Here is a 25,689-nt window from a genome sequence, read left to right on the forward strand (position 1 = left end):
CTAAGGAGGAGGATCTTGTGTGACCACAGTCTTGTTTGCACATTCAGGATTCAGCACCGAGGCTGTGCATTCATCTGAGCTACAGCCACGCTCCGGTTTTGTCAGCATATCACCCTCTCCTGTCAGTTGTTTCTCCCTGTCCACGTAGGTCCAGCCGAGTCTTGCCACAGTCTCCTTGAATCTAGGCTGTTCCTGTGCTTCTCTTTATCTTCAGTGGATTTGAAACCCTTTCAGAATCTGGACAATTGATGATGTGACGTCCCCTCAACTAGGGTTTGGGCTCCTCTCGTGACAAGATCCAGGTGTGTGTTCCGACTGGCCACCCTGAGGATGGACCAGCGCTCTCGCCCTGTTGGTGGTGCTGACGTCCATCGCTCGGTCCAGGTTGTCGTCTGGTGTCTCCACTGCGTGGCCATCTTTTTCTTGGATAAGAGCTTTTAATCTCAAGTATTTACTAGGATCACAAAAGAAAGAAAAGTCAGGCCTAGAAAACTCAAGACTCTTCAGTGTTTGAGTTTACATTTTCAATATAGATCTATTGAACTGCACAGTTAGGTGGTCTAAGAGGTTTTTTCGTTCTAGGTTTAATCTATTCTAAGTCTTCGGATTATTTCTAACAGTTTTTGATTCTTATCCCATATCTTGAAAAGGGTGACAGTTCAGTTTAGCATGCCGTGGCACAGAGGGGACCCTAGTTGGAAAGGCCAAGATTCATTGCACCAAAAAGCCTGTGCCTTTACCTGGCAGATGAAGAACTTTCAGCCTCAGGAACTGCAGATCCAAAACCCCACGTGGGTTAAGGGAAGCGCGGGAAATGCAAGGAGGGCAATCTTTACTTTTTGAGGGGAAATGTATGGCCTTGAGTGAACGGTTTTCTCCTGAATGCTGACACTGACTCAGCACAGCTGCAGACTCCGGAAGCAGGACCACGTCACCCTGTCCCTCCACTGCCTTCCTCCTGGCCTTCATTACCTGTGAAATCACAGCTCCTCCTCCCCCAACTGCTTTCTGGGTATGTTGAACTTCTTATTTAGGAAAAGAACTAATATAAAGAGGTAGAGAAAGAAGTCCCATGTAAGTTCCTGCTGGTTCTAGAATTGAGCACAAAGTATCTGGGTGCACCGTCACTATGCCCTTTGTTGATAGAGTCTGATCGTGTGGGTTAAGGGACGTTCATGCCCCTGCAGCTCCTGGACAAAGCAACACACCCATACGTGGACTAAAGTATACGAAAGCAGAATGTTTAACCTTATCCCAAATTTCTTCAGTTTTTCTCTGTGCTATGCAATGTTTAGATTATCACTCACTGCCTTGTTTTTATTGATTTAGTAATAATGTTTTGTACTTGGGAATTTTGCCTAAATGAGGAGATTTTAGCTGCCCTTGCCCCTCCTCCAACATGAGCAGTTTAAGTGGGATGATGAATCTGATCATTTTCCTTCACTATTTAACTATGTATGTGTCTCATAGCAGGTTGTTTGCCCAAAATACACACTGTAAACTTTATTTTTAAAAAACTTCTTAAAAGGGGATAGATAGATACTTGCCTCAGTGGAAATCTTGAAGGTGATTCAGTTAAGTGGAAGGCAGTGACTCTCTTTTAACTCCAGGGAAGAAAACGCAATCACAGTAAAGACGTGGCTGACTGCTAAGTGGCTCGCACAGTCCAGGCACACAGGACAGCGGGTGGGAATACCTGGTGGAGAGAACCGGAGGGCGGAAGGCTCTTGTTTTCCATAGCAGGCCGTCAGTGCATAGTACCTGGTCCTAAAAAATGAATATCAGTAAAGACATGTCATTTGGCAACCTGAGGAAACTGTCAAAAGAGAACCAAGTGAAAGTACTGAAGGTCATCACTTTTAAGAAGGCAGGGGAGCTGGGGGTTGTGTGGAGTGGAGAACTTTGTCAGATTATGTGCATGTTGTGAAAAGATCCCAGGATCCCAGGACCAATGTTCAATCGCGGAGGTTAAACCCAGCAAAATGAATCCAGAGGCCAATGAAGAGGAAGCTTCACACCCGTGACTCCTCACAACACTGTGGCAGGTGGGCCCTTCGCAGCTCTCCCAAAGGAGCTCCAGCTCCTCCACCCATATCAGTGGACTTTGCTTCAATTATTGTGCAGGGACTGACTCTCTCTCTCTCTCTCTCTCCCTCTCTCCCTCTCCCCCCTCCCCCCTCCCCTTCTCCCCCTCTCTCCCTCCCTTCCTTCCTCCCTCCTTAAAATTTCTCCTTGCCCCAACCTCTTGAAATACATCTAGTATCTGCCTTAGCACATGTATTGCAGTTCCTTGCTATTCCCAAATAAATGCTTCATTTTAGAGAGGCAGTCTGTCTGATGTTCAATTTAAATTGACAATATAAACTGACTTTGGGGGAAAAGAACCCAAAACTGAAAAAATAAACAAACGTTACAGAGATTTAAGATGAACAGAGTTGCTAAAAGCAAATAACAAAAGAAAAAATAACAGAAGTCCTGAGGCAGACTCTCTACCACCCCGAAGTCATGATTAGAGCCTGCTGTGGCTTGGGAATAGTTTCTGGGTCCCCCAAGGGTCCAGGTGTTGGAGGCTTGGTCCTCGGTGTGGCAGTGCTGAGTGATGGGTCCAGTGTGAAATGGCCCCAGCGGCTGGAGATGTAGCTCAGGGGAGGCCGGCAGTCAGTCCCCAGCACTGGGAGCAGGGGAGAGGGGAGTGGTGCCTGGTGCAAGTCCTCTGTACCTGGCTTCTCGTCTCACAGTGTGATCTCTCCCTCTCACATGTGCTCCCGCTATTGTGGTGACACCCTCCATGAGGGCCTCACCAGAGAGGAGCTGATACCAGTTCCATGCCCTAGAACTGTCACTACAAATTACCCAGCCCCAGGCCTTACATCATAGTAATGGAAAATGGACTAGTATAGGTGTATGTGAAGATAAAGACCCTGAAAGATGCTGGGATTGAATAAGAAAAAGAAGTACAAAGAACATACAGCTTCCCTCTGCTGCATAGATTGATAAAGGACCTCCAACATTTCATAGAAATAGTGAAGAAGTTAATGGCTCTCCCTGATAGAGGAAGCCAATAGACTCACCCTGCATGAAGTTAAGGGCATTAATTTACCAATAAAACAGATGAAGCAGAATTTCTAGATCTTTGAATGAATGAGCGAATGCTTATCCTGAAAATATAGTGATGAACCCTTTGAAAATATAAAGCACTCTAGAGATGCCACAAAAGTTTGGCCTTTCCACAAAGCATCTCTTAGCAAATGGAAAAAATATTATATGATTCCTTGCATCCTATAGATCATAGTGGAATAGAATTAGAAATTAACACAGACAAACCCTACAGAAACTATGTGAACAAAGGGAGATTAAACCATACTCTTTTGAATGATGAATGAGTGATACATGAAATCAAGGAAGAGATTTAAAAATTCTTAGTCTCAAGTGAAAATAGTGATACAATATACCAGAACCTCTGGGACACTGTGAAGGCACTTCTAGGAGGAAGTTTATATCTCTGAGTGCCTACATAAGAAAATTGGAGGGAGCCCAAATAAACAACCTAATAATGCAACTGAAGGCCTGTGAAAAAAAGAACAAACTAATTCCAAAAACAGTAGAAGGAAGGAAATAATTAAGAGCCCAACAGAAATCAGTGAAGTTGAGGATTAAAATAACAATAAAAAGGATCGATGAAACAAGAGTTGGTTCTTTGAAAAGATAAACAAGATTGATAAACCTTTTTTCCAAACCAAAATAAAAAAGGAACAAATACCAAATTAATAAAATTATAAATGAAAAAGGGAAAATCAACACAGACATCTCAGAAATCCAGCGGATCATTAAGAACTATTTTGAAAACATACCTGACTGAAATGGAAAACCTAGAAGAAATGGATACATTTCTGGACAAATATGGTCTGCTAAAACTGAATCAAGAGGACACAGAAAACATAAACAGACCAATAACTAGCAGTGAGGCACAAGCAATAAAAAGCCTTTCAAAATAAAAAGCCCAGAACCTGATGGATTCTCAGCTGAATTCTACCAAGCCTTTAAAGACTCCTCAAAGCATTCAGTGAAATAGGAAGGAATGGAACACTTCCAAATTCATACTATGGAACCAGTAGCACATTCACACCAAAACCAGATAAGGACATGTCAAGGAAAGAAAACTACAGACCAGTATCCCTGATGAAATTAGATCAGGAAATCTTAATAAAATATTAACAAATCATGTTCAACAACATAAGAAGAAGATTGTACACTAAGACCAAGTTGGTTTATTCCAGAGGTGTGAGAATTGTTTAATATACACAAATCAACAAATACAATTTATTCATTACATTAACAGATTTAATGATGGAAATCACTTGGTAATCGCAACAGATGCAGAAAAGGCTTTTGACAAAATTCAGCACCCATTCATGATAAAAACACTGAAGAAACAGGGATAGAAGGAACTTACCTCAACATGATAAAGGCTATGTATGAAAAACCCAAGTCAATCTCATAGTAAATAGGGAGAAACTGAAGCATTTTCTTTAAAATCTGGAAAAAAAAAAAACAAGTTTGTTCACTCTCACTGCTACTATTTCATCTAGTGCTAGAAAGTCTAGCCAGAGTAATTAGGCAAGAGAAGGAATTGAAAAGAATAAAAATAGAAAAGGAAGAAGTCAAATTATCACTGTTTGCAGAAGATATGATCCTATATCTATAATATCCAGAAAACTCCAGCAAAAGACTGCTAGAGCTAATAAACAAATTTGGCAAAGTAGCAGATTACAAAATCAACATACAAAAATCATAGCTTTTCTATATACCAACAGTGAATCTACTGAGAAAGAAATTAGGAAAACAATTCCATTCATAATACCACCCCCCCCCAAAAAAAAAAAACCCTAGGAATAAATCCAATGAAGGCAAAAGACCTTTATAATGAAAACTATAGAACACTGATGAAAGAAATTGAAGAAGACCTCAGAAGATGGGAAGACCTCCCATGTTCATGGATAGACAGAGTTAATATTGTTAAATTGGCTATACTACCAAAAGCAATACACAGATTTTAAGCAATCCCCATCAAAATACCAGTGAAATTCTTCACAGATCTAGAAAAATAAAATAGTCCTAAAATTCATTTAGAAGAATAAAAGTCCCAGAATAACCAAAGCAATCTTAAGCTAGAAAAAAAGCAATGCTGGAGACTTCACACTACCTGACTTCAAATTATACTACAAAGGTATAGTAACCCAAACTGCATGGTACTGGCATAAAAACAGACACAGAGACACATATTCTATAGAACAGAAGACACAGAGGTGCACCTGCACATCTACAATCATCTGATCCTTGAGAAAGGTACCAAAAATATTCATTGGCAAAAAGACAGCCTTTTTAAGAAATGGTACTGAAACAACTGGTTATCCATATGTAGAAGAATGAAAGTAGACCCTTATCTCTCACCCTGCACAAAAACCAACCCCAAATGAATCAAAGAGTTCAGAATCAGACCAGAAACTGTGCAACTCCTAAAAGAAAATACATGATCAACACTCCAGCTTTTAGGCACAGGCAATGACTCTTTCCATAGGACCCTTAAAGTTTGGGAAATAGTGCCAAGAGTTCATAAATGAGATGGCACCAAATTAAACAGCTGCACAGCAAAGGAAGCAATTAGAAATGTGAAGAGAAAAATCTACCGAATGGGAGAAAAGCTTTGCTAGCTACTCTTCTGATATTTAGGATTAATATCTAAAACACATAAAGAGCTCAAAAATCTTGAAACCTAAAATTCAAATAGGTCAATTAATGAATGGACAAATGAATTACACAGATACTTCTCAAAAGAAGAAATACAAATGACCAAAAAAATACATGAAAGAACATTTAACATCATTAGCAATTAGGGAAATGCAAATCTAACTATGCTGAGATTTCTTCTCACATCAGTCAGAATGGCAGCCATCAAGAAGATAAGTAATAATTCTGGGGAAGAGGTGGATAAAAAGGAACACTTCACATTGTTGGTGGGATTGTAAATTGATACAACCATAGTGGAAATCAGTATGGAGGGTCCCTCAAAAGACTGGGCATGGAACCACCATATGACCAGCTATACCACTCCTTGGTATTTATCTAAAGAGTTAAAGTCATCTCACTACAGTGATACATGCACACCCATATTCACAATAGCCAAACTATGAAACCAGCCTGGGCGTCCATCAATGGATGAATGGATAAAGACCATGTAGCATATATACACAATGGAGTTTTATTCAGCCATAAAGAAAAATGAAATTATGTCATTGCAGGAAAATGGATGGAATTTGAGACCATCATATTAAGTGAACTCAGAAGGTCAAGGGTCACATATTTTCTGTCATGGGTAGAAGCTAGAGAGGAGACAGGAAAAGAATGGTAGGGGTGGATAGCTCATGAAAATCAAAGGGAGATCAGTAGGAAAGGGACCAGGAAGTGAGGTCGAGGGGGAAGGGGAAGTGATGAGTAATGACGTTGGCCAAATTGTATTGTTACATTGTGTATTGTGTTCATGTAACAACAGATCCCATCAAATAACACACCGATTTTTTTTTAAAGTGTGGAAAGAGAAAAAAAGTTCAGCCTTTGACGTTGATTATACTCACGTTGAATACACTTCCTCTGCAACTCTCCCAGCTAGGTCATGAGCTTTCCTACAGTCCTCTCATCATCGCACATCCTAAGTTTGTGTACTTTAAGTCCATTGGTTTAGGGAAAACCCCACATGCGTCTTAGAGTCCTGTCCCAGAGAGAAAGCAGAAAGCAGATGATACACACACGAAGTAGGTGGTGTGCCCTCTCGCTCCTAGCTCTTCTCTTGCAGAGGTCAGGGAAGGAAAGCAGAGCAAGATGGGAAGACTGGCAGAGGAGGAGGGCGGATCCCTCCCGCCTGAGGCCAGGCCCCTGAGAATCTGCTTCGGATGGTGGGCACATGGCAGAGCGTCGGTGCTTCAGCCCTGGGGCCCTGGGGGCCCTGGTGGAACGTTGCTTTCTGCCCATTGTTTCATCCTGGAAATGGTCCAACCTGGCACTTGGGTCGGAGCCCGGATGGTCGGGATCTTTCTGCTGCTGGGGGAGCATGAATTGACTCCTAAGGATGCGGTTCTGTCCCAGGACTGCACAGGGCTGGAGTCGTTGGAGCTGTTGGAGCTGCTGGATGGGCACCGGGAGAGCTCAGCCTCTTCATTCCCACTGTGGCATTTCCTGTTTCCTCGCCCCTCACTTGCCACTGGTGTTGTGTATACACAAACACACACACACCACCCCAGCCCACCCCGCACCCTTCCTGCCGGGCCGAAAACATGGCTTTGCAAAAAGCCAGCCTCAGACATTTCAATCCGCGGGCGGTCTCTGTAGCAACCCTGAACGCACATGGAAGAGGATCCTCTGATTTCAGAGTTGACATAAAGGCGAGAGGATGGGGAAAATTGGACTGTGTATTAAATTGTCTGCTGGTTATCAAATAAAGACTCCTTTGTCATAAAGGCCGAAGATAAAAAGAAAATATGTATCTTTAATATATGGAACAAAAATAAGTCTATTTTTTGACATAGTACTTGAGGAGAAGCTAGGTCAAAAAGCCCAGCCACCCCTGAAATGAATTTCAGACTCTGGTTATTGGTGTGCTGCGGCAGAGGGAGATATCAGAGATGGCTGCATTGCTGATAGAAATGATTTTTTACAGTAGGTGCTAAATTAGATGTGGAAAGTAGGAGAGTTATCAAACCGACATTGTCACGTCTGACCTTCCAGGTCCCAGTCATGGGATCATCATAAAAACAAGTTGTGGGCTTATCCAGAGACACAGCAGTAACGGGCACCGAACAGTTTTCCAGCTTCTCCTCAAATGGGGTGACCCCGGGGGTTTTTCAGGGTCACGAAGGAGATGCATTGGTTTTGATCAGTTTTTAGAGCTGTATAGCAGCTTATCTGTGGGTCAGAGAAATTTCGTTTTCTCCATTCTTTTTTCATCATTTCCTCCCCCGGGTGCTGTGTGGATCCCCCCTCTCAAAGGCTCGTCCCAGGTGTGGAGTGTTAATAGGTTTGTGCAATCCGGATTCCGTGTCTGCCCCATTGTAGCTCGATCCCTCGATGGTGGGTTCAGTAAAGGCACATTACCATCTCTCCATAAGTCAGATTGTGTTTAGTGACAGTGTAGAAGCTTGTAGAACTCCAGGACGCTGATTAGCAAGACTCACACCACATTTCTCTGATCCAGTTGCAAATGTTCTCTCCTTGGTACAACTCTAACTTGACTTCCTTTTTTGTTTTCTTTTTGCTTAATTGTGTAGAACAGTCTTAACTTAATTTACAACTATCAGACATTATTAGGCAAGTGGAAAACAGTTTAAAACCACCTGCCCTACCCTCCCTGATTTATCACATGGAACCTTAAGACAACTGGAAGCAGTGTTGTGCACAGGTGACACATCTGTTGCCCCATGCTGCTTGCTGGGTTTGAGGACAGGACTGACCTTGGAGTTCACCACTAGCACCATTAACCCTCCTACAGGTCACTGGGAAAGACATGCCATACGCTAGAGCCACTTCTTGTATTCCAGAAGTAACGGGGAAACCTCTTCCTACATGGGTAATGCTTACACCTGGAAACACAGGTTGAGTTGCTGTTACCCGAAATGCTTTGCCCCAGCGTTCTAGGTTTCGAGGGTGTGCAGTGTTCGGCAGATGTGTATACGCTTTGCCTACTGAATATCTCTAATACAAAAATCCGAGACCCAAGGATGTCAGAGTTTTGGACTCACCCAGTACTAAAATTGTTGGGAGCAAAATTCAATGAGATTAAGCCTTACTTTCTTTGCTTTGTCAAACACTTCAGCTTTAGAGTAAGCAAAGGGAAGGGAGGGTCTTCCCACGACATGGTATTTATTCTTGCCCTCTCAGGTGTTTGGGTATGCTGTAAAACCCAGCATCTACAACATGGAGAAATGATATCAGTCTTCTAACTACATTCCAAACTATTACTGGTTGGTTTCTTTACTTATTATTTTAAGGTAAGGTAAACCACAATTAAAAAAAAGTTTGTGTTTTTCCTAATATTTGTCTACCAAACACAAGATACTAATTGCTGTCATTCCCCTATCCTAGACAGAACTTCTCAGAGAAAGGACCAAGTTTTATGGGGAGTGCAAACATGCTAAAAAAAATCATGACTACAGTATAAATAGAATTAAAGCTACAGCCCGTGGGAGCACATTTTGAATTCTAGAATATTTTACATCACTCACCTTGAGGTAACCATTCATACCTTAAAAGTAGTAATTATATCCACACTAAAAATTTGCATTTAATTCAAGAACCTATTTAAGGACCATGAACAGGTCTTTCATTGTCTTACTTTGTGAGCAGAATATTAAAATCCGGAACTTTTGGAACTCACTCAGCAAGCTTCTCAGTACTCACTGTGTTGGTTCTGGTTAAGGACATCCAGCCCTCGCTCGTTTCTCTCCACGGGTCCCTAAGCCCTGTTGAGTCCAGCAGCCTCATCTGGCTTGCTCTGTGTCTGCAGCATGGTCGGCAGGTGTGAAATGAGATGCGTGAATGGGATTGTGAGTTAATGGCCTACGCTGTAGAACTCGGAATGGATTTTAGATTCAGCACATGAGGGTGCCCACAGAAAGCTGGCTGGGAATAGGAGGAAGAGGAAGGACCAGCAGCTGAATAGGATGCCGAGGGGCGCGCCCAGGTGGTGCTCTGCTGGTCTCAGTCCACAGACACGTGGGATCTGGGGGCTGGGTGACTGTGTGTGGGAGTGAGGACAAAGGAGCCAGGAAGCAAGCGTACTGGAAGAGTCGTGTGGTGAGTTTAGGTCTTGGAAGCGAGGGTTCCCTGGACTGAGAGTTTGAGAAACTAGAAGGCCCAATGAAGGCAACCCTGAAATGTGGGATGAAGGGGATGGCCAGCAAGATATTTATTGACACCTGCCATATGCAAGGCACTGTAGTGATGGGTACAGAGGAAGGGGTGCTCCTCAAGGAGCTATCGCAGTGAAAGACGCTGTTGTGGTTTGGATGTGAGGTGTGCCCCAGAAGCTCACGTGAGACAGTGCATGAAAGTTCAGAGGAGAAATGATTGGGTGTAAGTCTTCTCCCAATCAGTGAGTTAATCCCTGATGGGATTAAATGAAGTGGTGGGTACGGCTGGAGGAGGTAGGAATTGGGGTGTGGCTACGGGTATAGTTTGTATCTGGAGAGTGGAGTCTCTGCTTCCCGATGATGCCAGCTGCTTCCCTCTGCCATTCTCTTCCACCATGATGTTCTGCTTCACCTCGAGCCCCAAAGAATGGAGCCAGCCTTCTATGGACTAAGACCTCTGAAACGGTGAGCCCGCAAATAAATCTTTCCTCTTCTATAATTGTGCTGGTCATATCATTTAGTCACAGCAGCTAAGAAACTACAATGCATGGTTAAAGTTTGTTTTGGGGTTGGGATCCTGTGTGGAGGAATCTACATGGAGACAGTGGTGGAGAGGTTCTTGGCCAAGGAAGTGGCATTAGTGAGATGTGGAGTCAGGATGATGCAGGGTCTGTCAAGAGCAAAGCATTGTCTCTTCCTGTGTTAGTGGCAAAAGTGGGACAAGCTTCAATGCCGTACTAGAAACTTGAATCTTTGCACACTAGGGAATCCTTGGAGGTTCCTAAAGAAGACTGTGACATGAGATGACCATGCACTAGAAAACTCACTCTGGCCCCAGTAAAGGGGTGATCCAAGCAGTGTTTTCTGACCCTGGTATCACATTAGGCTCACCTCAGGAGATTTTCAAATCCCAGTTTCCAGGTCGCACCCAGCTCTGTTAAATCAGGATCTCTGGCTCAGGGACCAGCATCAGTATCATTCAAATCCCCAGGTAATTTCAGTGTACAGCCAGGATTGCAGAAGAATGATTTAGAGCTGAGGTTGGCACAGTCTAGAAAAGGGCCAGACACTAAATGTTTTCAACCTTACAGGCCACGTGGTCTCTGTTGCAGCCATTCAGCTCTGCCTGTACCACCCAAAAGCAAGGATATTACCTGAGGAACTAATGTGATTGTGTTCCGCTACAACTTTATGTGTGGAAACTAGAATTTCATCTACTCTTCACCTATCACAAATATTCTTTTAATTCTTTTCCCCGGTCATTTAAAATTGTAAAAACGAGTCACACAGTGCAGGAAAATGGAGGTGAGCTGGGCGTGGTGGCTGTAATCACAGCCACTCAGAATGCTGAGGCAGGAGGATTGCGGGTTCAAAGCCAGCCTTATCAACTTAGTGATACTCTGTTTTGAATTAAAAGAAAGAAAAATGATTTTTAAAGGGCTGGGGATGTAGCTGGGTCCTGAAGTGCCCTTGGGTTCAATCCCCAATGCCAAATTAAAAAAACAACAACAACAACAAAAATGGGAGGCCAGCAGTGTTTGGCTCACAGGCCAAATTTGGCCAACCCTTGATTTAGCTTGGGCCCAAGTTGTCCATCAAAGAACACATGGCTACAGTAATCCAGATAAGTGGTCAAGCTTGCTCTCTTGTTGTGGTCATTTGGAAGGACAGAGTGAAGGCTAGTGATATTGAATTGATATTTATAGCAACTCAAGTTCTTGCATGCCACTTCAGGCACCCAGAAGTTGCCCTACAAAAGACCTTTGAATGAACCCTTGTGCAGCGTGGTACTTGGTGCCCTTTGACTTGGTCCTTTGCTGTGCAGGGATTTGACTGTTCAAAGGTTGGTTCTTTCTGTCCTGTTGCTTTTAATGACTGCTCATTTTGGCAACAGCTAGTACCCTCTCCTTATGTGCTGCCATGCCCTTGTTGCTGAAGAATGACTTTTTTCTTGTAAATAGGCATTTATAGAAAATAAGGTGAGCCTGACAGGAAAAGGCGTGGCTGCATCCAAGTTATCAGGTACCCCTGTGTTAGGTCAGGGTTCCCCATGGGCCTTCCTTACTGCTGCTTAAGGATCTACCAGGGCAAATGGTGCCTGCTCTGCCACCACCCCACTCCTGGCTCTGTGAGCCTCAGGGGCTGACGGTTGTACTTTCCTTCCACTGAGGTCACTTTAGAAACCATGAGGCTGCTGGGCTTTAAAATCTGGTGTATGCTCTCGCATTTGCCTGTCATTTTCTTCGAGCACCATCAGGGTTGGGTGAACACATTCACTCGTCTACTTCCCAACCTGTGCTCTGAGAGGCCTGCCGTGTAGTGTCCTCTACGAAGTGCTTACACTGTGTCCCCCTCTCCCGTGGAGGTGTGAGAAACCAAGGAACTGACCACTCTCCTTGAATTCGCTGCCACTGGATGGAGATGAGGATATTCGAGACTCGTCCACCGCGTTACAGCCGCCTCAGTTATTTTGCTGATCTTACTAGAGGCTAAGGGTGAAAAAACCGAGGGCTGAGCTTGTTTTCCTTGCTGTTTCCACAAAAGGGTAAGTTTTCAAAGAAGAGCAAGGAGGTGTTGTAGGTGCCTCATAGGGAACGCAGGGGCCTGGGTGGAGCTCGGGGGAGCGCTGGCCTCTGGGCAAGGCCCGGCTTCAGGCCTTAGTAGAGGGAAAGCAGATGAGGCCAGGAGGCTTCCCTGCCTCCCTGTGTGTTTTGTCTTAACACAACCATATTTCACATCATTGATTTTTCAATTGATCTCTAAACTTTAAGGTTCATTGTTTTAAATTCCATGAATCCTTTTCTTGCTTCTACCTCGATCTTGAATGAGTATTACCATCTTAGCGACACCCTCGACACAGTACAACAGAGCAGTAGACTGAGACTGAGTGCTGGTGCTGTCGGTGCTTGTAATTAAACTCTGGTGTTCCATACATGAATAACAGAGTAAAGGTCCAGGCTTGTTAAGGTGGCTTTCCGTTTATTTTACAGAAGCACTAACCAACTGTGGGACTAGATACATAGCAGTCGCCTGTCCTGCAGAAAGCCTCAGTGTCCCCAGAGGAATTCCCATGTGGGGAGTGCATCGAGTAAAGGAAGCGGTCAGGAATGAGGCGAGCTCAGGCACGAGCAGGGGCTGGGAAGGAAGTGCCCGTGGGATCCAGAAGGCAGACGGCAGTGGGGAGCCATAGCCGCTCAGAGGCTGCACAGCTGGAAGCCGCCTTCACTCTCCGCTTGGTGGACGTACCCTCACACTTGCCAGGGTCCCCAAGACCAGTGCATCAGAGGCACTGGGGAGCAGGAAGGAGCTCTGGCGTCTTCTAAAGTTCCCTAGGCCTCTAGCCTGCAGCAAGGCTGGGAACCGCCAGCCTCCAGCTTCCTAGGAAGTTAGGGTGGACACCTCGCCCAGGGTCAGAGCCGTTGCTTCCAAGGACTTCCACCTGTCTTCTCTTCTCTTCCTGTGTTCTCGCCTGTCATCTCGTCCCTGCCCTGCTTTAAATGACAGTGTGTGCACGACTCCCGCGTGGCCCGCACCAGGCCTTCTTGTCCGACTTCCTCCTCCTCCTCTCGCTGTCTCCCAGCCACCACAGGAACTCCTTCCTGTCCCCAGGTCTTCAGACCTGCTGCTCATTCTGGACCCGGCCTGCTGCTTTCCCTCGCGCACTGCATTGAGTCGCCAGGGGTTGCCCATCCTGCCTCGTAGCGAGTTCTCGGATCTGGCCCACCTCTCCCTGGCCCTCTTGTGGGCTGCCTTGCCTTCAGAACAGTTCAGTAGCCTCTGGTGCCTCCCTGATGGTCTCCAGCCGCTCCCCCATAGGCTGTGTCTCAGTGTCACTGGGGGGCTCTGTGAAGTGCAACTTTGATCGTTCATCGCCCCGTTTCTGGGACCATGTGTTCTAGAATCATTTAGCCAGGCCCCCAGCCCAGTCCTGGGTGTTGAACCAGGGGTGCTTCACCCCTGAACTGCATCACCAGCCCTTGTCATTTTTTATTTTGAGACAGGATCTTGCTAACTCACCCAGGCTGGCCTTGAACTTGCGATTCTCCTGCCTCAGCCTCCCAGGTTGCTGGGATGACAGGGTTGGGGAGCACCCCGGCAGGCCAGCTCCTTAGTTCAGCACAGCCCCTTCCTCTCCCTTTGTCCCACGTGCAGTCTGCTTCCCTGTAACCCTTACCTGGCATGACCTAGCTATGAACTCAGTGGGTTGTTTTTGTTTGGGTTTTTCTTTTTTTTTACATCTATCAAAAAACTGCCCAGTAGACAACAATATTTTCCCTCTCCAACCAATTACTGTCACATTGCAGACTGGATTTAATGGGCCTGTGTTGTCCACATCCTGTCACTGGAACCTGCTGTTCAGGAAGTGTGATAGAAGATCTCAGGGCAGATAGAAGATCCCTGAGCGCCAGCCACATCTTGGTGACTGAGACCTTTCCTTGCTTGGCTAGGTCCACAGCCACCTCATTTCTTGTCCCTACTTCAGTGCCCCTCTTCCTTAGCCCTGGTCCTCGCCGCGCCTCTCCCAGGTCCTGACTGGTTCTTCACCAGTGACCCTCTGACTGTGGCCATCGTTGTTTTTGTCTTGACCTCCCGTCTGGTTCTACCCTGATGCCTTAGGGCGTGGCTTCCCCACTGTGGGTCCCTGGTGTGCGGTGACTGTGCAGCAGACCTGGACCCCAGCCTTTGCCTCCAGAGCTTGACAGCAGCATCTCTTGGAACTTCTTCAGGACCTGGCTGCCCTGGTTCCACCAGGTCATCGCTACCTCAGTACGTCAGGCAGCCTGCGTGACGCAGAGGTGTGCTGGGCGGAACCTGATTGTCCAGTTTGTTCTGCCGCTACCTACTGCTTTCTACCGGTTGACCAGCTAACCACTTCTTAAGCTCTTTGCCAGCAAGGGAGCCGGAACAAATGAGTGTGTTGAAACCCAAGCCTGCTCATTGGGTTTCTTACCATGAAGGGTGACAAAGGCTTGTCAGATACCTAAATGCTGTAATATACGCCTGAGATGGACCAAATTCTCAGAAAGCCTATGGGCTTTATCATTTTGAAAATCTTTTTTAATGAAGTTTGTGGTCTTATTATAACTTTACTTTATAGTAGTATTTTATTTGAGAAAGATACAATCTACATCTAGAAAGATGTTACAGAAATCATTAAGTTAGTGTGGGACCAAAAGAAGTGAAGGTGTCACAACCGACCCAACTCAGCCGATCGGTATCCTCATGTTCGGAACGCGGGTTCCCATCTCGCCCGGAGCTCCTCGTGTCTGAGCTCTGGTGATGCCTGTGGTCAACACTGCAATGCCTGTGTCACCTGGCAGCTGCTGTTCAAGGTGCTCCCGTGGGACCTGGAGTTCTGTGTGGTTTTGAAAGGAAATTTAACCATGGGTAGAAGAAACAGGGTCATCTGTGTCCTCTGCCCTCCACGTGGAAGAAAAGCAGTTGGTGAAGTGCAGTGCCTGGGGACCGGGGTATCCACTCTCGGGATCCCCAAGTTTTGCCTGACTTACCTGCTGCCTCTCTGTGGTTTTGTTCTGATGAGCGATACAGGCTGCCTTGTTTTGAAACCTGCTGCTGGCCAAGGACACCCAGCACCCCGTGTGCCCCTTTAAATATCCTCTCACTGCCGCGGACTGTGCCTCAGTCCATGGAGGAGGTGACACGAGGCACCTGGGACGGCTCTGGGAGAACGCCGGTTGCCCTCGCTGTACTTTGGCCACCGTCATGTGCGTTCATCCACCCCTTGTTCCACATGTTTACTTTTAAACACTTGGAGAATGAGCAGGTGGTCGCATGACGGGCGTTGTTTGTCTTAACAAGCTGAAAGGTGGGAGGTAATTTAGACAGGTTCGATGATGCAATAGGAAAATACCTAATTATTCCGTTTTTGGCTCAGCTTTTGGTTTCAGCTAAACTGCTGATGGCAAAGCTCAGCAGGTCTTGCAGACTGGCACTCTTGCTGCTGCTGCCTGAGACGCGGACTTACCTGTAACAGCGGCCTTGTCTTGGTTACCTGTGACCTTCCGGATGGCCTCAGTGCTGGAACTTGGTGAAGGAGCTGCTCTCAGCCAGTGTGATCAGCTCTTCCACCGTGACTCCCAAGGGCTGTGGAAGCCCCAGGTCTATGCAGCATGCTCTAGGATCCAGGTCACCGTACCCTCTGCCTGTGTGCAGAGCACACTGAAGAAAAGTCCTGAAAATGACCCCGCTGAGTGTTGCCACTGGCCCTAGCCATTCAGGACAGATGTCAGGACTGGCTTTGAAACCACCATCACGGAACAAGTGGAAGGAGCAGGGTTTCACTAGACAGCTGATCACTCATGATTTCAGTGTTTCTTCCTGAACACGAGTGACTTTCAGATAGCAGATGAGCACATACAACCTTTAAGATTCACACAGCCAATATTACTGTGTAACAAAGCTGTCTTCACAAAAAACAAACAAGTGCATTGTTTCCTTGCTGACTTCTTTCGAGCTAGTCCAAATCATGTTATACTTACTTCCCTCCCAAAATTATTTGACGTAGCTTAAAACATGTGTAGGGCCAGGGGTGTAGCTCAGTGGTAGAGCATGTGCTTAACACATGTGAGGCCCCAGGTTCAATCTCAGCACCAAGAAGAAGAAGAAGAAGAAAAAAAGGCATATGTGGGTCTTGGCTGTGAAGATGGAGATGCCAACCCACACTCAAAGGTCCCAAAAAGCAACTTGCATCTACCTGCCAGCTCAAACTGGTAGCTCTATCATTTCTAAGACCGAACAGTCCTTGGGACACTTCCTAAAATAAATATTGATAGGCTGCCTATTTTATCTTCTCTGGCACAATTTTCTTTCTGAAAAAAAAGTGTTCCCCAATGTGCTATATCAAGTAACGCTTCCTTAGTAGGAAGCGTTAGTATTCATCAGTTTTCTTCTGAGTGAAGTGTAAGCCAAGGATAGTTACATCAACTAAGTGTGTGAAAGGAGAGGGAGAAAATCGCAGGCTAATGTAAACTTAGATGGGCAAGTGACCTGTTCAGAGCAGATCCCAAGGCTCCAGAGCTAGCGTGCCCTTAGCCCAGGGAGCTGCGTCCAGTCCCCTGGAAGGGACAACTCCACTCTGTGGCACTCTGTAGGGGAGGAGAAGTGCTGAATTACTTCCAAGTCAGATGGTTTCAGAAGTACCATCCAAGAGGAGGACAGAAAGGTCGGGAATGGCGGCTGAATCTGGGAGGGAAGACTTTCAGTGGGCATCACAATCGAAAGCAGGCCAAGTAATTGAAAGGACTGCCAGTGGAATTGGGACTGCAGGGTAGTTCTGGAATAGTGGCCCAGGTCTCTGGGAGACTGAGTGTGTAGAAGTGATTTTAACATCAGCTGGGCTGTTTATCAGGGTGGCTGCAGAATTTGCACAGAACCCTGCAGGAGCTGCGACCTCCAGCACTGTGGGGGTGCGGCAGATGCCCCACAAGGCACTGAAGGAAGCCAAGCATGCCCCCCCCCCGGGCCTCCTGAATACCCAGCAAGGGTCATTCACGAGCCAAGACAGAAGCCGCCCAGCACCTGGCAGTGGGAATAAACACCAGAGGAGAACCAGAAGCAGGACAGGGGCAGTGTTAAGGACAGATGAACCACTTTCACGACCAACTTTTAAGATGTGGCAGTGGGCTAATTCTGTGATGGAAGAGAATGACATACAATAAATTTTATAATCAGCACAGAAAACATTTTGTATCCATTCTAAATGTGTGTGCGCGTGTGCACACATGTACGCATGGAAGATTTGGACCAGGTCACAAAGCTGCTGGTCATGGTCATGAGGGTGGGCCAGTCACCGTGGAGGAGAAAGAAAGCAGTGGCTTTAGTTGGCTGTTGCAGAGGTGGACAGGGGACTTGAGTAGTGCTGCTCAGCTGGAAAGGTGTGCCTCTTTGCAGATGCGAGGTAGTGTGCCTGCCTCGGATGCGCTTATTCATTATTTAGCCAGCCCTTCTTGAGTGCCTGCTGTGCGTAAGAGGAGAGCACAGCAGCTGGGCTCTGGAGCAGCGGAGGAACCAAGTGCCCCACACTGTGGGCGCAGGCTGAGTCCGGGAAGCCTGCGTGCGCAGCCTCTTAGTGGGTGACGCCAGTGCCCGGTTTACTTGTTGCTGCAGTAAAGTCGAAAGTGACCAAAATGCATATCAAGTTTTCTTTATATTCACTATTTTTCCTCCATTTCAGTCTCTGATTCGTGTGTTTTGTGATAGAGCCTTTGATGATAATGGTTTTAATTTTGAAACCTTCTGGGGAGAGGTTGCATGTCTACTCTATGACCATGATCTGCGTGACCGTAGGCGACTTGTTTCTGCTCTTACCTGTGTGTCCCCTCAGCTTGCACAAAGGAAGAATCTCTAAATAAATGACAGCTCGGTACAAATGGGTGTGGGCTCGTGTCCTTGTGTGGTCTGTGCCATCTGTCAACCTCAATGCTTGTGTTTCTCTTCCACAGAAGAAGCACAGGACCAAAGACCTCTCTCGCGTGTTTCACTCCTACAATCCGTACGACCACAAGGTAAGAAGCAAGCTGTCCTGTGTCGGGTGTTAGAGTTATTGGTGATGATTGGCACCTTTATGTGAAAACTTCCAGGACTAGTATTTAGTAACGAAATTTCAGACTTAGGTCTTTCTGAACATGTAGCACAGTTTGTGCAGTGTATGGTCATGTTGAAGTATGCTTACCAATTACATTTATGTTTGTTTTAATTGTCAGTGCCTATGAAGACAACAGAAAATTCATAGTTCTGAACTAAATTAGTTGTATTTCATTTACATTAAAATCCAGTGACATGGACTGGGACTGTCATTCAGTAGTAGAACACTTGATTAGCACATGTGAGGCTTGGGATCTATCCCCAGTACTGCGCAAAAAAAAAAATATTAACATGTATATCAGTGGCATCTCAAAGACTGAAAAGGCAGATTTCGGGTATTTATTTCTTTGCTATTTTGTTGCTACTGTTGTTGTTGGTTAGTTTTGTTTACTATTTCCAAACACTGTAGTGAGTAAACTAGGCTTTTAAAGTGGTAAAGGTGGTTGAAACACTACCTGCCAAGTCTGGATTCCTCACTGCTCTGAGTGTTATTTTGCTACATGATAATCCTTACAAAAAGTGTGCAGCTTTGTATCCGAAATATTCACTATCAAGGCTTTTGCTAGGCCGGGGGTGGTAGCACACACCTGTATTCTCAGTGACTTGGGAGGCTGAGGCAGGAGGAACAGTGAGCTCGAGGCCAACCTCAGCAATTTAATGAGGCCCTAAGCAACTTAGTGAGATCCTGTCTCAAAATTAAAAAAAAAAAAAAAATTGCAAGGGCTGGTGATGTAGCTAAGTGGTAAAGCACCCTTGGGTTCAATCCCTAGTATCAAAATAAATAAATAAATAAAATGTGTCCATTTTAAAAAAGAAAGTTTTGCTGACAGAATTAGACCAAAAAATGTAATGCCTTTACATACTAGTGCCTGCTTTATGAAGACCCTTGGTCATTCTTGCTTCATTTTATACCCCACACTCTCCAGCCCCATATTTGAAGAGTTCCCAGGTTTCTAAGTATTTTACAGTGTATTTATAAAAGATAAGGATTCCTTCTTTAAAAAAAATCACACACTTCAATTCAGTTTTAAGAAAATGCTCATCACCCCACATCTTCATGGGAATATATTACAAGATTTGTGAGACTCGTGTTAAACTTCTGAGCTAAGTACGGTTCCAATAAATCTGTTAATTCGAGGTGATTTCAGAAGCAAACAAAAAATTTGCACAGTTGAAATGCTAATATAAACTTAAATCTCTTTCTACAAATTTATAGACAGACATGTGGTGGGGATTTTTTAACTAGCCAAAATAACTAGCGCGAAGGCTGCTTCCTCAACCGGGAGCACAGAGATGTCTGCACTCAGGAGGAAGAGCTGGTGCCAGTTGTTCCTGGGAGTTACGAGACCCTGAATAGTTTCTGGTATTTCTAAAGTGACCACTGACTTAAGTGCCAGGAATTTGTAAAAGATGTTTATGCTGAACGTGACCATAGCGCTAGGCAACACTCAAAGTTACCATTTCAACTTAACATTTTTGAAGCTAACTCAGTCACTTTGCAGCACACAGGACTTTGCTGGTGATTGAGAGAGCCAGCAGTGTCTGACCACGCTGAGGGACGGTGTGGGACCGCAAAGGAGCCAGATGGGCCAGATGACTGATGGGAATGCTGCTTTTTTTTGGAGGGGGGGTGGGCTACAGAAGGATGAAGGCTTTTAATTAACTACAACACTGGCTCAAGTTAGCATTCAGCCACAGCAACACACACACGCACACACACAGGCTGTGACAAATCAAAGGTTTTGCCCGGCTTGCCTAACTTTTGCCCACTTCTAACATTCTTGAATTTGCAGTTCAGGGAAATTCCGTTGCTCTTTTATTAGAACTCTTGATGGAACCTGGCCATTTGCAGCCCTCCTGGCTTCCTCTTCATGTCCTCTGTGGCACTGTATCAAAGTCACCTCAGATTATTTTGGCTTCTCTTGTGAAGACTTCATTTCCCTACAAATTAGTCATCAAGCAATGAAGAATTGAATATCCCTGCTAGATGGAGTTCTTTTGATCTTTGCTTTAACCTGGGTAATAAATTACTGTAAGTAGCTAGGCCGCTTGCTGAGTGATTTTTGAAGCTCCAGGTTTGGTCTGCTGGCTTTCTGTTTTATTCCGTGTGTGCATGGAGTGAAGGGAAGGGGAATTTTGTTCCAGGCAGCTTCTGGGCCCTTTGCGACCTCCTCCCATCTTCCAGGCAGTGTTCAGGCGACTCTAACCGTGCTACCTTTGACTTCGTCTCTTGTTGGCATGTCCACCAAGACTGGAACCATAGGGATAAAGTTACAGGCCCTGTTTTCTCAATTTAGGAGGCTGTTTTTCCCCAAAAATAAAATAATAGAGGGTTGTGTTTCAAGTAACTTTGTCATTTTAATTACCCAATTACATTCAAGCAAATTAGTTCTAGGCAGATAGGTTTTATTGTAAGAACGTTTTACAAGGTGTGGTTAAAGTTGGTTCAAACATCTCATGCTCAGTGAGCTCATTGGAGTGATCTTGAGAAAAATATTCACATATATCGTAAATGAAAGCTTATATAAAGTAAAAATCGACTGTTTATGATTTGCTTCCTAAAAGTCAAAGAGGGGCGAGTTGGGACGTGTTGCTGATCAGCAACGCTGAGTGATGGCTCTTGGTGTTTTCTCCTGTACATCTTTCCGTATAATTCAAATTTTCCATAAGAGGAAAGATGTACAAGTAAAATAAACCCTCATTGCTCCTGGGAGCGCATACTCTGTAGCCTTCCTCCACGGCTAAACCCCTTTAGAGTTCATTTATCCCCTTGACCTACATTTGTGCCCAGGAGGAACACTCAGCGTTCAGTGGGTTCATCATGCTGAGTAAACTCAAAAATGCCACTCCTGCTCCAAAACTGGCCTGATTTCCTGGGATTTCATCCCAAATTATAGTGGGTCACTTAAATGCTAGCCTTGCCTACTAGAAACTGTTAAAGTGGTTGTAATTACGAGGGTAACCAGTGCTTTGTTCTGGGTGAGTCAGTCATATCACTTTTCCTGCCCCTAACCCAGATTGCTCCTGCCTGACCCCAGACACAGGAAAGTCAGCAGGTTAAACAAACGTGTTGTTGAGTGAGGCCAGGTGCATTTCTTAATCATACCCCACAGCCGTTGTTCGGGTTGTAAGTGGTCAGCTGGTTTTCTTTTAAATGCTGTTGCAAAAAGCAAACAACTCAAAGCAAAAGGTGTACCCAGAATGAGTCGGGAAATGCTTGACTTCTTACACTAGGAAGCTTGGCTCCAGTTTGGGAGGATTTTATTTTGGACTCTTGTCTCTGGTTTCATGTCCATTTCTTTAAAACTATTTTCAGAAGTTCTTCTAGTTTAAAAAAAAAGGCTTGTACAGAAAGACCTGATCAGGGCTAATTCCTATTTATCTGTCCAAATAAAAGGGACCATTGGTAAATGTAATCCGAGAGAGCTGGTAATCTGATAGTATTTTAGGCATTCTTTCCTGTGTTATTTTAATAAACAAATAATAAGCAGGGCCTGTGGTTTCTGAAAACATGCCCTAATGAGTCGCAGGGAAGGCTACAGGGCAGAGGCCTTCCAGGTCACAGAATGGGAACCTGCGGTAGACTTTTCCTTCGAATAAGTCACAAGTAGGTGTAGGCTGCATCGTTTCAGCCACGCAATTTAGCATGGGTGCTGTGTCCTTGGCCTGCAGAAGATCTTAGTATCCACATAAAAGTTGTCTCTTGCGGCTGGGGAGATAGCTCAGTCGGTAGAGTACTTGCTTTGTAAGTACAGGCCCTGGGTTCGATCCCCAGCACCCCAAAAAAAAAAAAAAAAAAAAAAAGTTGTCTCTTTTTCTTTCTCTTTTATTAACTTTTTATCAGACTTGTGTGTTCAGGGGGGGAATCTACATTTATTAACTAAACACAGATGTTTTTAATCTAATATAAAGTCATAAAATGTGAAAATATAAAGAAAAAAATTCTGTTTAAGTCTATGGCAGTTTTCAACATCTGCAAATCTGAGTAAATTCCTAAATGCAATTAATTGGAGTGTCTTAACATCTATTCCACCATTAAGAGTGAGCATCCAGTAGATTGTCACTGTTGCAGTGTGTGTGTTTTGTGAGGAGAGCTTCTTGTTTCCATTTTAGCCGTCTTTCTGCACGTATAGACATAAATCAAAGGGCATGTCATAGAGATGACATGGTTTATAGCCTCCATGTTGGTAGGGTGGGCTTTGGTTTTCTGTCTGGTGACTGATCATTATTTTAACAATCTTTCGACGTGCCTACACGTATCTCAGCTGAGCGTAAACAAATTCATGCGTGTCTAGGAGGCGGCTTTTGGTAAGTTCACTTATGAGTGGATGAAGGAGCTCTAGCTAGTGCTGTGCTCAGCCCGATGTCTCTGTGCCAGTCTGGGCACTTCAAACCCAGCTTGGAATTTGCAAGAAAGCCAGGCGAGCTGTTCAAAACATTATTTCATTCTCTCCCCCACCTCATTACTTCCTCAGCCCTCATTCACCAGCAGCCCATTCTTTTTTAAAAAAAGCAGTTCTCACAAAGGTGGATTCCTGGTTGCCCCCACCACAGTCAACCTAGCAGCAGCTACAGAGAGGGTGGTCATTGCTTCAAGAATTCAGGAAGCAGTGACAGCATAGCAAACATAAGAAGGACAGGCTGTAAAAACTGCAGGTCATTAACAGAGGAACTCTGAAAGTGCAGCACCAGGAGCACTTAATTTAGACCCCAAGCCCAGAACTCCTGGTACAAGTTAGTAGTCCCAGGGGAAAGTAATTGGGATTAATTTACATCGAGAAGCAGATGTTTGGTTTTAAAAAAGTAAAGATGTGCATACCCTAGTTTTGGAAGCACTGGTGTTTTAGGAACAAATTGCACTTGTCTTGAAAACTCTTAGGTACAGCTCGTTCTTAAGATTGGGTTAATGAACTATCGCTGTAGAGAGTGGTCGGGTAACAAAAACAGTGAACATGTGCAGGCAGCCAGGTGGGGACAGCAAACGTGTGCTCATAAAAGACAGGACACGGAACCCAGAGAACCACACATGACTTGCTTATAATTAGATATTGTACAAGTACTAACGCTTTGAGAATTATTGTATTTTTGTCTTAAGGAAAGAGTGTTCTAGGCATAACTTGAATGGATAACTAAGTAATGTATCAGTGCGATTAATTTTTAATTGCAGTATTAAATGTACAAATAGTATCCGTATGTGTTTCAGTAATCCACACTTCCTAAGACTACCTTCAACACTGTTACTCACCACATCTGGGATTCATTTCTACTAGTGCACAGTGAAGTATTATATAATACAAATGTAAAATAATGTTTTCTGTGGCTTTGCTTGGGCAGAAGCATGTAGTAAAAATCCGTATCAGTGGTCTTGGGTTACACTACCATCCTTCCTTCCCTCAGAGTCTAGTAAATCTCTGTGACATCAGATTTCATAAATACTCTTGTCATACCTCATGAGCAAGAGGCAGTTTTGTTTCAGAAATCACTTATTGATTTACATTTCTCTGTTCATTAGATTGGTCTGGCGACTTAAGATATCAGACGTCACTTGACCCAGCTCTTTAGTTTGGAGACTAAGGGCCACTTGCCAGGCTCCTGGGGCAGCCCTGGCAGCGTTGAGCCTTCACTGGCCCCTGGGCTTTGAGTCACATCATGCAGCCCCGGCTGCTTAGGGCTGCTCTAGAGAGAAATGTGAATCTGGACTCTTGCCTGCTACTCTGTGGAGCTCCGTGCTATCTGCTGTCTGGAAATAGCAAATTCAGTTTTGAATGGATCCGGCACTCTGAGATAGCCAGATTTTCATGGCACATGCAGATAAAGAAACAAGTTATTGATTTGGCATGTTTTTGCCATGCTTAAAACAGTTCTCTGCATCAGATTGCCCAAAGCCATTTGTGCACTTAACTCTGTTTCCCATCTTTGGTAAAGATAAAAAATGTTTAAGAAGTAATTTTAGGGATGTTGCTAAATATCAGGAACAATTGGATCCATGTCTAATTGATCGAGTGTCATTGTTCTGTTGACACACGTCCTCATACGAAAACCATGCTCGGGGTCATGGCCTTGGGATACAGGGAAGGGAATACTTCAGTAAATATGAGGTGCACTTCCTTAGCCCCACTCTCGGGCCAAACGAAGGACAGACTGAAGAGTTCTCCTGGGGTGGAATCCATGCCTGCGATTATTAGATGTCGTCTTCTCCAGGTGACCAGGTAACAGTTGCTGAAGATTCAGGCCCAGCTTGGCTGAGAGCCATGTCAGCGGCATCTCTGCCCACTCCTTGCTTCCTGTGTCTGCCAGAATCCACAGCTTGTTCCTACTTTTTAACCCTCAGCAGTTCATGGTTCAAGTTGCAGAGCAGATCTTGTTGCTTGAGCCTAACTTTGATATTGTACCTGTATGTTTTCCCTTCTCCTTTTAATGCAGTACAGTTCTTAACATTAAACTCTATTTTATACATATTGGTGTCACTGCAGGGATGGGTGGTAGGCAAGTATGTACGAATGCAGAGATTCTGATGCTGTTGAAATCATAGATCCTACGGATTCCAGAATCCGCTCTGCCAGTTACCTGAGGATTGGCAAAGAGAATGAAATCTGCATAGATCTTTTTTGATGATGACGATGATGGTGCTACCTTTTAAAACCTCTCTGTTCTTCTTGATCCTGTTACACATTAGCAAACAGAGACACAAGTTCAGTAACTGCTCAAACTTATAAGCAGGGCACTTGCAGAGCTCCTCACTCCAGGCCCATGCTCCTCCCTCCCAGCCACTGTGTCAGACACAGTGATGGAGGACAGTCCCAGCAGCAGACGCTCTGATGGAAGATGGATTAGCAAACACGACTTAAACTCAGGATCAGAGTGGGTCTTCTTGCTTTCTGTCTCCACAAGCCCAAGTCTAAACCTAAATGCAGTATAAGAAAGAACAAGGAGAGACTGGGGCCAGAGCAAACAGGGTCCCCAGTCACGTGACGCACAGGCACACGGTTCAAGCTGGGCCTTAGGGCTGAGACAATACAGAGACTAGCAGACCTCTTGGGCACTGCCGGACCAGCTTCTGAGAGAACCTCATCCAACCGCCTCCTTCCTGCTCCTCCGTGAGGAGCTCCCACTGCGGGGCTCAGAGCGGGGTCTATACGGCACACAGTGGTCCAGTGGAGGATTGGAGTTGCTGAGAGCCCAGACA

The 25,689-nt window shown here is 45.0% G+C and overlaps 1 protein-coding gene across 5 annotated transcripts in view; it reads left to right on the forward strand.

The window, feature by feature from the left end:
• Cdkal1 (CDK5 regulatory subunit associated protein 1 like 1) overlaps positions 1-25,689 on the forward strand; it is a 560,769-nt gene that overhangs the window by 429,605 nt on the left and 105,475 nt on the right. For all 5 annotated transcript variants that reach the window (XM_047558430.1, XM_047558429.1, XM_047558428.1 and 2 more), the window contains exon 13: positions 18,362-18,424. In XM_047558430.1, the coding sequence (XP_047414386.1) occupies positions 18,362-18,424 (63 nt within the window). The remainder of the gene's footprint in view (positions 1-18,361; positions 18,425-25,689) is intronic.

This window comes from Sciurus carolinensis, chromosome 7 (assembly GCF_902686445.1).
Source record: "Sciurus carolinensis chromosome 7, mSciCar1.2, whole genome shotgun sequence".
NCBI classification, from domain to species: domain Eukaryota; kingdom Metazoa; phylum Chordata; class Mammalia; order Rodentia; family Sciuridae; genus Sciurus; species Sciurus carolinensis.